Below are 13,155 nucleotides of genomic sequence, written 5' to 3' on the forward strand. Positions count from 1 at the left end.
CCATGGAATCTGGAAGAATCTGGGAGACTGAGGGTCTTGATTCTGAGACAGATCACACCACTTATGAGGAAGCAGAGGTGGAGGCCTGGACTTTCCTAAGAATCCTGAGTGTGAGAGGGTAGAGGATGCTTCCTGCCAACTCTATCTGTGTGGCATATGGCCCATTGATATGATGCTCTCTGAAAGCAAATAAGCTATTTTTCTCTGGGAAAGAAACAAGTAAGGATTGAAGAAATTTAATATATTCTCCTTGCCAGCACTTCCTAAACGGGGATGTGGAAAGAAGTTGTCTATAGATGAGATGGGGACATGAAGACAGCAGTGCTCTCCCTACACGTACTTTATTTAACCATTCTTATTGTCAGACATTTAGGTTATTTACAACTGTTTGTGCTAGAGTGAACATATTTGTACACACCTCTTTGACCATTTCTTGGGTTATTTCCTTAGGGTAGATTCTTAACATGGATTCAGGGTTCCAGGAGAAGAGCATGGTTGAACTCTTGGTATATATTACATTTTACAAAGGCTGAATGCTTTGATATTTATACTCCAACAAAGTGGTCTCACCACACTGCCAGCATTGAGAATGATCATTAAGAAAGATCTTGACAAATGGATTGATAAACAATGGCATTTAATCATTTCCATTTAAATTCCTTTGTTACAGCCAATGCTAATTTTCATGTTTATGGGACATTTATATTGTTTGTTTATGTCTTTTGTCCCTTTTTTTTTTTTTTTTCTTTTTTTGCAGTACACAGCCCTCTCACTGTTGTGGCCTCTCCTGTTGCGGAGCACAGGCTCCAGACGTGCAGGCTCAGCGGCCATGGCTCACGGGCCCAGCCGCTCTGCGGCATGTGGGATCTTCCTCGACCGGGGCACGAACTCGTGTCCTCTGCATCGGCAGGCGGACTCTCAACCACTGCGCCACCAGGGAAGCTCTTTTGTCCATTTTTTATGGGTACATTAGCTCTTTTTGAATTTCCTCTATGGACTTCTTTATGTCATAATGATGACAAGTTTTCCATATTTGCTGCATGATTTTTTCTGTTTTCTCTCTGCCTTTCAGTTGTCTTTATGATGGTGTGGTGGATACTGCTATTTTCCACTTAAATTTGTTCTCCCCTTTTTCATAGTCCAGTATAGCTGGACATGTGGCTACCTAGCTAGGGACTATATATTCTACCCCTCTTGAAGTTAAATGGAGCCAGAATGGAATGTGAGCCGAAGTGATGGTTGCCATTGTCTGGCCAGGTCTTTAAGATGGTGGAAATAAGTCCTTCCTGCTCTTCCCCCTGTTTCTCCAGCTGGAGATCCAGATGTGGCACAAGCTCAGCTTTAACCACAGGCAACAATGCCTTAGAAGATGGCAGAGCAAGGAATTTGAGAGAACCTAGATGAACCTGAGTGACACATCTTGGACACTTACGTGAGAGCACATAAAACTCTTGGTCCTTTAAGCAATTATATTGTTGACTTTTTGTTACAGCAGTTACTCTAATATCTTACCTGAACTCTAATACCTTATGTTATATAGAAGTTGATTTTAAGACGAATGAAGTATTTCTTTATGACTTCTCTCATAATTTTTTTAATTTCAGTATAATTGCTTTACAATGTTGTGTTAGTTTCTGCTGTACAACAAAGTGAATCAACTATATGTATACATATATCCCCTCCCTCTTGGATCTCCCTTCCACGCCCCCCCCATCCCACCCATCTAGGCCATCACAGAGCACCAAGCTGAGCTCCCTGTGCTCTACAGCAGGTTCCCACTAGCTATCTGTTTTACACATGGCAGCGCACATACGTCAATCCCAATCTGCCAATTCAGCCCACCCCCTGCCATGTCCATATGTCCATTCCCTATGTCTGCGTCTCTATTTCTGCCCTACAAATAGGTTCATCCGTACCATTTTTCTAGATTCCACATATATGCTTTAATATATGATATTTGTTTTTCTCTTTCTGACTTACTTCACTCTGTATGGCAGACTCCTTATTTGTTATAATTTAATGTTTTCTTATATATCTTAAGTCTAACAAGATTTTTTTCTCAGCCTATGTTTATCTTATAATTGCTTAATAAATACACATTATTTTATTTTCACCTCTGGGTGGGCTAAATTTCATTCTGCCAAGTTTGTCAGTCAGGGTCCCAGCAGCAAACAGATGGCAGGCTCAAATTGGACAATTTGAAGAGAGTCTAATAATGAGACTATTGACAAGGATGTGGGTGAGGAGCCTGGAAAACCCACAAGGGGTAGCACCGAACTCCAGAGCTAGTGAATTCCAAGCCTGAATGCCAAAGGGGAGGAATGGTTATCATAGCCCAGGAAGGAGAGCTGGTGGAGAGGGTCTCCAGACTGAGGCTGCGTCTTTGGTTGAGGAACACTCCTGGAGAGCAGGAAGTGAGTTTGGGGAATGAACAACCAGCCTCAACTCCTATCCCTAGGTCTCCTTCTGGTGCTTCCTGTTGGCCAAACTCAACCGGAAGTCAGAGCAAGGTGTTTCATTAATCAGGCCATGCAAGTCAGCCCCCAGGGGCCTAGACCAGGGTGGAGAAAGGTAAATCTGGAAGGGCAGACAAAATATATCAAGCATATCAATCAAAGAGTCCTTATCTTTTCATTGGTTCAAACATTTTTCTCCATTTATTGGTTAATGCTCGGTTCGGTGAGTACTCTGCATAGAATCCATTCAAGGTCAAGGGTGCATTTCCTGAGGAAGAGAAGGGAAAGATAGCCTAGAAGGCTAATCTACAGGAAGTAGCTGAATAGGACAAAATATCACGGTAGGTTACAGAAGAGACAAGTGTACAGCTCAAGTTTGTACAGAGCTACCCTCTGGGCAGGCTTAGAAAGCTTCTGCAATGTGTCGTAGTTAAAGAATTGTAGTGCCAATAAAAACTCAGATCTTCTCTGTGTATCTCAGTCATTTAAGGATGTTCAAGTACATAGACCAAAGCAAAGTATGGTCACATCACCCATTGTCTTCCATTGTTTGGCTCAAGGGAACTTGGAGGAATTTCTCACTCACTTAGTCCAGAAAAATATTGATTGTCCCTATGTTTATCTTTATATCACTTCTCTTCTCCAGGATCCCTCTCATACAATCTTTCCCAATATGCCACATGTCCTTCATTTCATACAGCCCCTTGGGGGGTGCAGTTTTCCTTTTATTCATATTGATTTTCTCTATAGAATCTTCCAGTATGACTTTTACGCTTCCTTTTTCAGAACACTCAGGAAAGGAGATCAGGTAAACAGACAAGATCCCAAAACCTGAGTCAGGCAGAGGGAAGGGAAGTCTGGGGCCAAGTTAATAACTTTCTCACGTCTTCTCTTCTCCTTTCTGTCTTCCTCCTGTCCCCTTACTAAGAAGGGAGAAGCAGGATCTGTGAAAAGGCTGTCAGAGTCTTCCCACCAACCTGAATTACCGTGCCAGATTTGTCCCATGGTGGGTACAGCATTTTGGAAGACCACAGAAGGAAGGGCACACGCAAGAAAGCTGCTGATACTATTATATTTGCGTAGTGGAGCTTGGTATCCCCAGGACAAACCTACAAAGGTTTGGGAGTTTTTCCCACAGAAAGTTTTTTAAGCCTAACCATTCCTTGTGACTGAGGTGTGTACGTCTGGAGATTGTCAGGAAAAATGAGCCGACAGTGTGAGGGGCCACAGGCTTGACTGGGAGTGGGTGGGTGGGTAGTTGGACCTGCCACCCATGATGCCTCCTGAGCCCCCAGGACCCCTAGCTTGGGGTGTTCCCAAGTGTTACTGTGTGGACTGTGAGTATGCCAATTACTGCAGTTTTTCAAGGGATACGTGTGGTGGCAGCGTTCTGTCCTTCCTTGCCTGCCAACCTGATTTCACGGAGTTTCTGAAAAAGAGTCCCCTCAGGGAAGTCCATGATTGTTCTGACATTTGGGATAGAAAATATTTGCCATGTAACCTTTACATTAGAGGACTCATAGCTGGGGACAAACAAAGCATATTTATTTGCCTCCATGTGAGCATTTGGGATGGCGCTTAAAGTGAATCCTTTAAATGAGGAAAGGATGAGTAGGCATGTAGGGGAAGAGAGAGAGGATAGAAAAGAAGTTAAAAAAAAGAATGTGTGGGCTTCCCTGGTGGTGCAGTGGTTGAGAGTCCGCCTGCCGATGCAGAGGACACGGGTTCGTGCTCCGGTCCGGGAAGATCCCACATGCCGTGGAGCCGCTGGGCCCGTGAGCCATGGCCGCTGAGCCTGCGCGTCCGGAGCCTGTGCTCCGCAACGGGAGAGGCCACAATAGTGAGAGGCCTGCGTACCGCCAAAAAAAAAAAAAAAAAAAGAAAAAGAGAATGTGTTCATCAAGACTTTCATCTGCTGATACATATTTCCCGCTTTGAATTTGAGGCCTGAGCAATACTTATTGAATATGAGGATATGAATTGCCATTGGCCTAGAGCATCCATCCTTCAAGGTCTCTGCTGAGGCCAGGGAGCTGTGGGGGGCAGTTGGATTGGAATTGGAGCTTGGTTGGATTGTAGGGGCAGCACCCACCTCTTCACCATTTGTTTGAGCCCTCTGTGAATATCCCTGTGCAGAACTTCCTGAGATTTGTGCTTTTTGATAATGAAGAGGTGAAGCTGGGGACTGGTAGGAGGCCCTCTCAGTGCTGGAGGATGTGTGAGATGGGACAGAGCTTTTGAGAGGGTGTATGATGTGACAGCCACTCTCCCACCAGCCTCCCCACTGGCTTATCAGTTCCTTGAGCATAGAGGCTAGTTTGTTGACTTTTGTGTCGCCCAGGCAATCTTAATCATCCTTAGGAATAAAGTACTTAAGGAATTTTTGTTGAATAACAGAAATCTGCAAAAGGACCATGGCAAATCATAGCAGGAAACAAGACAACTCCCTCATGGCTCCTTGGTCACTCCATATTTTGGCAAAAAGACCCAGAAGGGAAGCATTTGGAGACCACGGTCTTCACCTCTGACCACTCCCTGTTTACAGTAGGACTTTCTTCCATCTGTATTCTCGGAGTTTGTTTGGGTTTGAAGGAAAAGGGAGAAAATGGGAAAGGGATCTCTACCCCTCATTTACATGGAATAGACTCCGTTTCTAACTGTTTTTTAATAGTTCTGCACAATATTTATAAAAACAATCACAACCCTTCCCCCCCCCCCATTCCCATGGGACTTCTGTTTAGACGTGGCAGATTGACCACATGTGTTTCTCTTTATTTTATTTCCATTAAAATAATATTCAAAGAACAAAACCAAAATTATATAAACCCACAGGGTCAAAGAAGCAGGAAAGGGGACAACAGACAAGAAAGGCTAAGATATTTTTGGAAGATCGGAAGTAGATGGAGAGTAAATGTAAATGAGTAAATGATTCAGCAGAGCAGAGGAAGTTAAAATACAAGGACTTGCAGAGGATAAATACCAATAAGAAATGAGCAGATTCAGCCAATTAAACCCCAGGAAAACAATCAAGGTTGGACGTCAGGTACCACCTAATGGGGTGAGGAAATCAGGAGACAGAGAAGAAATCAGGAGAATTAGTGGAAGGTGAGTTAAGATATGAAGCTTTTGGACTCCCAGGACCACTGCACGGTCCAGAACAGCCAGATTCTACTCCTCGCCTCTACCTTCCCCCCACCTCCCACAATTCACCACCCTCCCCTACATTTACCTCAGAAAACAGAAATTTAATCTCTAGAAAAGCTGAACCAAGGAGGCTCTGGTTTGGGGAACATGGCCACATCAGAGGGCAAAGGATGAGGTGCAAAGGCAAAGAATAAGGGCATTAAGTGACAGTTGGCCTATTGACTCATGGGACCTTGGCATCCTTCCTCTGCCCCATTCACAGAATAGAGGAACCAAGTCATACAAAGTGCCCAGGCAGGAGTCTGGAGGAGTCTTCTCTTAAGAAAATGAAGAATCCCAGAGAAAAGGCTTATGAATGTTGACATATGAAGTTCCTTCAACTAAAAAGCTAGCTCACCACTTACCTACGATAAAGCCCAACAATTGTGAAGCAATCTTCCATAAGCCATGCAAAATCCATGCAAAGGAATTTTCCATAATTTTTTTAGTATCTCATTCTTAAACATGAACAGAGGGTCAAGAATTCCTATGGATCTGAGGGAAACCTTCGAAATACAAGAGATTAATATATGGAAAACAGAAAAGACAATTTATGGCCTTTATACTATGAGGCTAAGTGGAGGGGTGGAATGGAGGAGAGGAATAGCTCTTTTTCATTGTAGTGCAAAATGAACACTTTAAACCAGTGGTTCTCGACCTTGGTTGCACCAGAATCACCTGGGAGCTTTAAAAATGCTGACTGATGTCTGGGTCCTACCCTAAGAGAATCTGATTTAATTAGTCTGGGGTGAGGCCTGGGTATTGAATTTATAAAAGCTCCCAAGGTGATTTTGATATACATCCAAGGTTAAAAATTGCTGCCTTAAACTATGGATATATTTTACTTAGATTAAAAAATAAAAAGTTAACTTTTATTAAAATATTGTACTGCTTTTTTAAAATGGGAAAGGAAAAAACCCCACTGGGCTACAGGGTCAAAATAACAACTCTATCCTGGTGCTCCAGGTGCTGCCATCTTCCCTAGATCACTTTTATAACTTTAGCTCCCACAGTTTAGCGCCCATGCCCACACCATACTTCTACCCTCCCCGTGGATCTTGGTTTTTCTTCCTCTGTTTTTTGTTCCTTTTACTCATCGCATTTTGACTACTCTCACAGTTAATTACTTTTCTTTGCCTATTGATGTTGAAATTGACCTTATATGTCCGGTCCAGTCCCACTCTGCCATGATCACCCAGCATAAAACAAGGTCTTCCTTCACTGATCTTCATCATTACCTACTCTCTGTCTCATTTATGTCATGATGAATGCCTTCATTGCTATGGACATCCAAAATTAGCTAGGAAGTCATCTGGCCATTCAGGTTTGTCTAAACTCCCCAAACTTGGAATTGTCTGAACATACCACATTTTTAGTAGCTTACCATTTACCACAAACATTATTAACGTTATGTTCTTGAATCTTCATGGCCACTATGTGAGGTGAAGTATCAGTACCCTTACTTCACATTAGAGCAAATAGAGTCTCAGAGAGATTGACAAGCCTGGTGCTGTCCAGGCAGCAAATGGCAGGGCTTAGACTTAAACTTGGGCCTTTTAGGTCTGCTCTAGTTCTAGAACAACACTTCTGCCTTTGTTTTGAGATTTAAGTTGGGCAAATGTTCTTGGTTTCCCAATAGATGGTTAATATCTTGAAAATGAGAACCATATATCATATTTTAAAAATCTAGTAATTGGTGAAAATTCAGTGCCTTGCACATTACAGGCACTCTGAATGTATTTGCTCATTTGATTGTGAGAATAATACTCAGGAATATTTACTATGCCAGGTCTTTACAGGGCTTATATCTTTTAATCACTACAAGAAGTATGTGAATTGGTAAATTATTATTCTCCTTTTAAAAATCAATAATCAAGCTTGAAAATGTAGAGAGACATGCACAAGGTCACAAAGCCTGTTGGGGTGGAGCTGAGGCTGAATCCAGAACTGACAGAGTCCAGAGCTCAAAACTTCCTTGCCTCATTTCTTTTCCATATGAAATTGCCTGGAGTGGCTCTCATTATAAAGTCCTCTCAGTCCAGATTTATAATCATCACTCTTTAGATTCCCCAAGACACAGTAGGAAGTGAAGGCAGGAGAAAGTGTTACTAATCTGGTGGATGGTATTCACCATGGTGGGCTAAGAGTACTGTTCGAATGCAGACCCACACAAATTAACAAACCCATGTATCAATCTTTGTCTGGCAGCCCATTCCTGCTTCCTAAAAATAGCTCAAGTTCAAGAAAAGCTACCATATTCATCAATCAGAACTTTAAATCTCATGAAAAAGAAGAAATAATAACCTGCAAACAACGTTTGAACCTTGGTCCCAAAAGTTTTAGAAAATAAACATGCACACACAGGCACACACACACACAAATACACACACACGGGTTTTTTTGGTCACGTGGCAATGGTTGTGAAGTAAATATATCCCACTGCACTGATCTTACATCTTGTCACATTAATGTTTCAGAGCACTCAATATAAATATTAAAACTAATAGCTTCACTCTTCAGCTATTACTCCTCCATCCCCTGAAATCATCATAAAACTTTCAAAGCCTTTTAGAACATTTACACACTTGAATCTGATGGTGGGGAAAGGAGATTCACACAATGCAGCCCATAAGCTTAAATAATAGTGAAGAGCTGTTTATGGAATATGCTTTATTCATCATTTCAAGTAAAGTTTCTGTTTTGATGGAGGGGGAAAAAATCAAAGTATAGCTGTCAAGGGAGAAGGCTGAAGTATTGCTTTTCTATACTGAGGACTTGCAAAAAAAAGAAGTCCATGAGAATCTCAGTCCAAGGTCAATCAATGCTAAGGCTGTGGGTACGTAAACAGCTAATGGATTGTAAAGACACATACCAGTGTTATGAATTTTTAAAGAGCAACTCTTCAGCACAGAACCCCATAAATCAATGATGACTTATTGGCTGGATCAATTATGCAAACTTTTAAAACATTTAATGACAGGTAATGAACAGGTCTCTGGAGGACACCAGTCAACAGTGTTTTTTGCGGTTGTAGTTACATCTGCTTAAGTGAATTGGGTAGAGGCACTCATTCCTAGGAAGTAATTAAAAGTTAAATCCAAGAGGCTGCCTAAAATGAAAGTGCATAATTGCTGTAGGCTTTATACATACCTTAAGTAGCTACGGAAATGGGTTGCCTCCTGATGCATTCATAGGTAGTCCAGTTTGGTTTAGAGTGGGGATCCCTTTCTCAGGGAGTTTTTTATTTGGAGGTTTTCTGGCAAAGCAATCTGAGCATAAAGGAGAAAGAATTTTTGAAAGAAGAAAATGTATAGTATGGGTGATGACACAGATAGGTGCTTATAATGATTTATTTTGAAGCTAACTTTAAATATCAGCTGGAGGAATAGACAGACAGGCAGAGATGGGGTGAAACTGCAAGATTCTGCTCAATCTGGAAGCAAAGAATGGAAGGCTAAATGTGGGTTGACTAATCCTACAGAGTCTCCCATCATCAGTTGTGGCATTACAGCGCTTTAATTGCATATTAAAATAATGACCTTGTGAAACATGAAGGATTTTGGAGGGGAGATTTCTGAACCTAATAGTCCTTTAGAGTTTAAACATTGATTTTTCTGATTGTATAACTTGAAATAAGTCTTTAGATTATGAGAAAGACAGAAGTTAAACATGCCATTCCATCCTAAGCATGGTTCTTTACATTTAAGCCACCGACATTGAGGCTGTATTTCTGTGTTAACATAGTTAAAGCATCGCTCAGATCAGATAAAGCCTTCCAACGGAATAGGAAAACACTAAAAATTCTGATATTTCTGTATTGCTCACTCATTTTACTGCTCAGCAGAAGGATGGTAAAAAATGAAAAGCATAAAAGAAGTTGGTTGTAAAGTGCCTGAGTTCAAGGGTCTCTGGCCTGGGATTGTTTTCTGTGTTGGAGAAGCTTCCTTAGAATTGTAACTGGATTTTCAAAATACTTTTAGTTAAGTGGTAAAAAAGGAAATATCTTAAAAACATTACTGATTTTTGGTTGTTTCATTTTCTCAAGAGGCTTTGCTAACTACAAAACTCACATAGGAAGCTTGGACACTTTGTGTGTGTTTAGTAGAGCTACACTTCCCTGGTAAAGAAAAATCACAAGAGACTTTGGCATCATTTCTATCCCAAAACTGTGAATGTGTTTACTGTCACATTCATATTCATGACTAAGTAAAATGAGTCAAATACTCTAATATCCTGATGCTTTATTAAAATGTATACATCCTAACTTGTATTGATAGATAAACAGGAGCCCAGGGCTAAGAAGTAAACAGACATGGGTTCGAATCCTACATCTATCATTTACTGACTGTATGACTGTGGACAATTTTCCTAACTTCTCTTGCTTTATATCCTCATCTGTAAAGTGTGTAGCATAATTTCTACCTTGAAAAAACATCTAGCCTGTGGGTACCCAATAAAGGCAGTGGTTATTTTCTGTCAAATCTAAAATATCCCCGGGAGCAATAATTATGGAATAACATCGGGGCAAGGGGTGTTTGCTAAATTCAGGGAAATAAACATCCTTCCACCAAAGGATGTTGCCTTTTAGAATAATAATCACTGTTAATACTGAGGTATTTATCATGTATCAGGTATTTTACCTGCACTAGTGCATCCGAGTCTGTCAACTCTTTGATGCAAGTATTTTATGACTACTGTACAGATGAGGTCTTTGGATCTCAGAGAAATTAGGAAACTTGCCCAAAGCCATCCAGGTATAAAATGACAGAATCAGTATTCAAAAGTAGATCAAACTGTGTTTGGACAGCGTCCACTATGCCATGATGCTGAGCTTGTAATGGGCTAAACTAAAAACAAGGGACTGAAAATACTATACTAAAATTTTTCTCCATTGATATACATGGCTTTTGTAGAAATAAAAAGGAACAAGTTTCCATAGTGGATTTCTCCTAATTGTCTAGGAAAGCAGAGATTACAATATTGGTCATGAAGTTGAAATTTATCCTAGGTATGAAGGAACAAGAGGCGATGGTGGGCAGCTTTAGTGCACATAGTTGTGTATATGACTTACTGAGTAATTCTATCAGACAGGAGTCGTGCTGTGAGTCATAAATGGTCTGTTTCTCTGACCCAGGGGTCTTGTGTCTTCTGTCAGTTTATGTGTATAAAACGATGGCAGGCTAACTTGTTAGCTTCCAAGTAGGGTAAAATCTCAGACCCTTCACAGTTTCTTACTTAACACTGAGGAGGAGAGGTCATAACTGTCACACCTCCACATGGAAGGAAACATCAGAAGTGTCTCCTGATACGTAAGTTCTCAGAGTTCCCCAGCAGAATGAAGGATGGAGAGTGGGATGGTGAAGACAAAAACTTTCAGAATATCTTATGCTTGAGCCGATATTCTCCTAAAGAGAAGAGCTGGGGAGAGATGTAAATGAAAACCCAGTCAAATGTCTTTTCACATTTATCAAATGGCAAATATGAAAATGCTGGACAACGCAAGTGATGAGAAAAGGTGGGGTTGGGGGGAACCACACACAGCTGGTGGGAGTGTAAATGGGGGTAATTTACACTTGAGAGGGCAATTTGGTAATATTAATAAAGTTGACAATACCAACTCAGAGTTCTTGAAGTTCTACTCCTAGATGTATACCCTAAAGAAACTCTTGCACAAGTTACGTATATAAGAATATTCATTGTAGCGCTGTTTGTAAGCGAAAATAGAAAAAAATTTAATATCCATAAAGAGGAGACTGAATAAATAAAGGTAAATTCATCTTACCTAGCAGCTTAAATGAATAAACAAAATGACATATATCAATATGGATAAATCTCAAACACACAATATTAAACTAATAAAAATAAGTTGGTGACACATAGAGTATGATGCCATTTGTACAAAGTTTTAGATCACTTAAAACAGTGGCAAATATTTTAGGGATACATTAACATGTAGTAAAGGTATAAAAACATGCACAGGATGGGTGTTTGATGGTAGGAGAAGGAAGGGAATGGCATAAGGAAGGGTACACAGAGCTTCTTCAATTGTAGCTGTGATTTATTATTTTTTAAGCCTAGAAGCAAGGAACAAAGTATTTGTTACATTTCCTTCTATATCTTTTGTGTCAAAAATATTTCACAAAAATAACTTTTAAGGAGTATTATTTATATTGGAAAAGAACAGATAAGATTTGGGGAAACATACCTGAATAACTCAATTAATGATACAGTGGCTTCTACCTCAGAAGATTTAGAATTGTAATGTAAAAATGGATCAATCTGATCATCCATCAGTTGGACAAAAATCATCAATCATTTCTATAGTATTTGATGTAATTCTAGAAACTCCTCCCTTGTTCTTTGAGTTTTTTTGAGTTATTTATGAATTATTTCACTTATTAGATAGTGCATTATTAATTAACAATAATGTATTAACAATAATGTAATTAATAACAATATGCATAATTAAAATTAATTAACATTCATTAACAAAATAAATTAATTAAGAACTATTATTAACGGTACCTAGGTCAGGAAGTAATGTCTTGGAGCTTAACTTGGCAACAAATGGACACATACCTACCAAGACTCTGAGAATAACTACAAGGAAAACTTGCGGTGAAGGTTCTAAGACTTGGGATCGTTTTCAGATGAGGATCCACAAGCGACTCAATGACCTGTACAGTCCCTCTGAGATTGTCAAGCAGAGCACTTCCATCAGTATTGAGCCAGGAGTCGAGGTTGAAGTCACCATCGCAGATGCTTAAATCAACATTTTTAATAAGTTGATAATCAGTTGTTTAAAAAGAAAAAAGAAAAAGGATCTTACCCTAAAGGACCAAGTATGTGCCTCTGAGGAGGAAAGATTATTCAAATTCTTCTTCTTCTTTTTTTTTTTTTCTTCTTTTTTGCTGTACGTAGGCCTCTCGCTGTTGTGGCCTCTCCTGTTGCGGAGCACAGGCTCTGGACGCGCAGGCTCAGCGGCCATGGCTCACGGGCCCAGCCGCTCCGCGGCGTGTGGGATCTTCCCGGACCGGGGCATGAACCCATGTCCCCTGCATCGGCAGGCGAACTCTCAACCACTGGGCAACCAGGGAAGCCCCGAAATTATTATTCTTTTACAACTATCAAATGAAATTTTTAAAAAAATCTTTGTTTCTGATAAACAGCTTTGAATTTCTTTAAAATGGATACGTAAAGCAAATCACAATTCTCTCATGTGGGAAAGTGTTCCCAAATATCTAATTAACTTCTTTCTGAATTTCTGAGACTGAAATTTTGTGGCCTCAGTATCTCCATCTTAAGGACAATTTGGGAATCACAATATCAATTCCTTCTTATGTCATGGTCACTCTTTGGGGAAAAAGTGAGATGAATATGTGACTTGGTGTGGTCTGCTTACGATTTGACATGTAATCTCATCTTAAATCACAGGCCTTGATGTTGTGATCATTTCCAATATGTGTATGGGATTTAGTGATGCCATCACTATTGACAGGATACATTTTATCCTCTA

At 40.3% G+C, this 13,155-nt stretch overlaps 1 protein-coding gene across 1 annotated transcript; it reads left to right on the plus strand.

Moving 5' to 3' along the window:
- Positions 1–2,321: 2,321 nt before the first annotated feature.
- Positions 2,322–12,406, plus strand: LOC307064636 (uncharacterized protein; the record flags this gene model as incomplete). The annotated part of the gene is made up of 4 exons (XM_079721293.1): positions 2,322–2,414; positions 2,459–2,571; positions 3,207–3,264; positions 12,290–12,406. The coding sequence occupies 4 exons, from the start codon at positions 2,322–2,324 to the stop codon at positions 12,404–12,406; spliced, it is 381 nt and encodes a 126-aa protein (XP_079577419.1).
- Between the last annotated feature and the right edge of the window lie 749 nt (positions 12,407–13,155).

Source organism: Hyperoodon ampullatus, assembly GCF_949752795.1.
Source record: "Hyperoodon ampullatus genome assembly, chromosome: 2".
NCBI classification, from domain to species: domain Eukaryota; kingdom Metazoa; phylum Chordata; class Mammalia; order Artiodactyla; family Ziphiidae; genus Hyperoodon; species Hyperoodon ampullatus.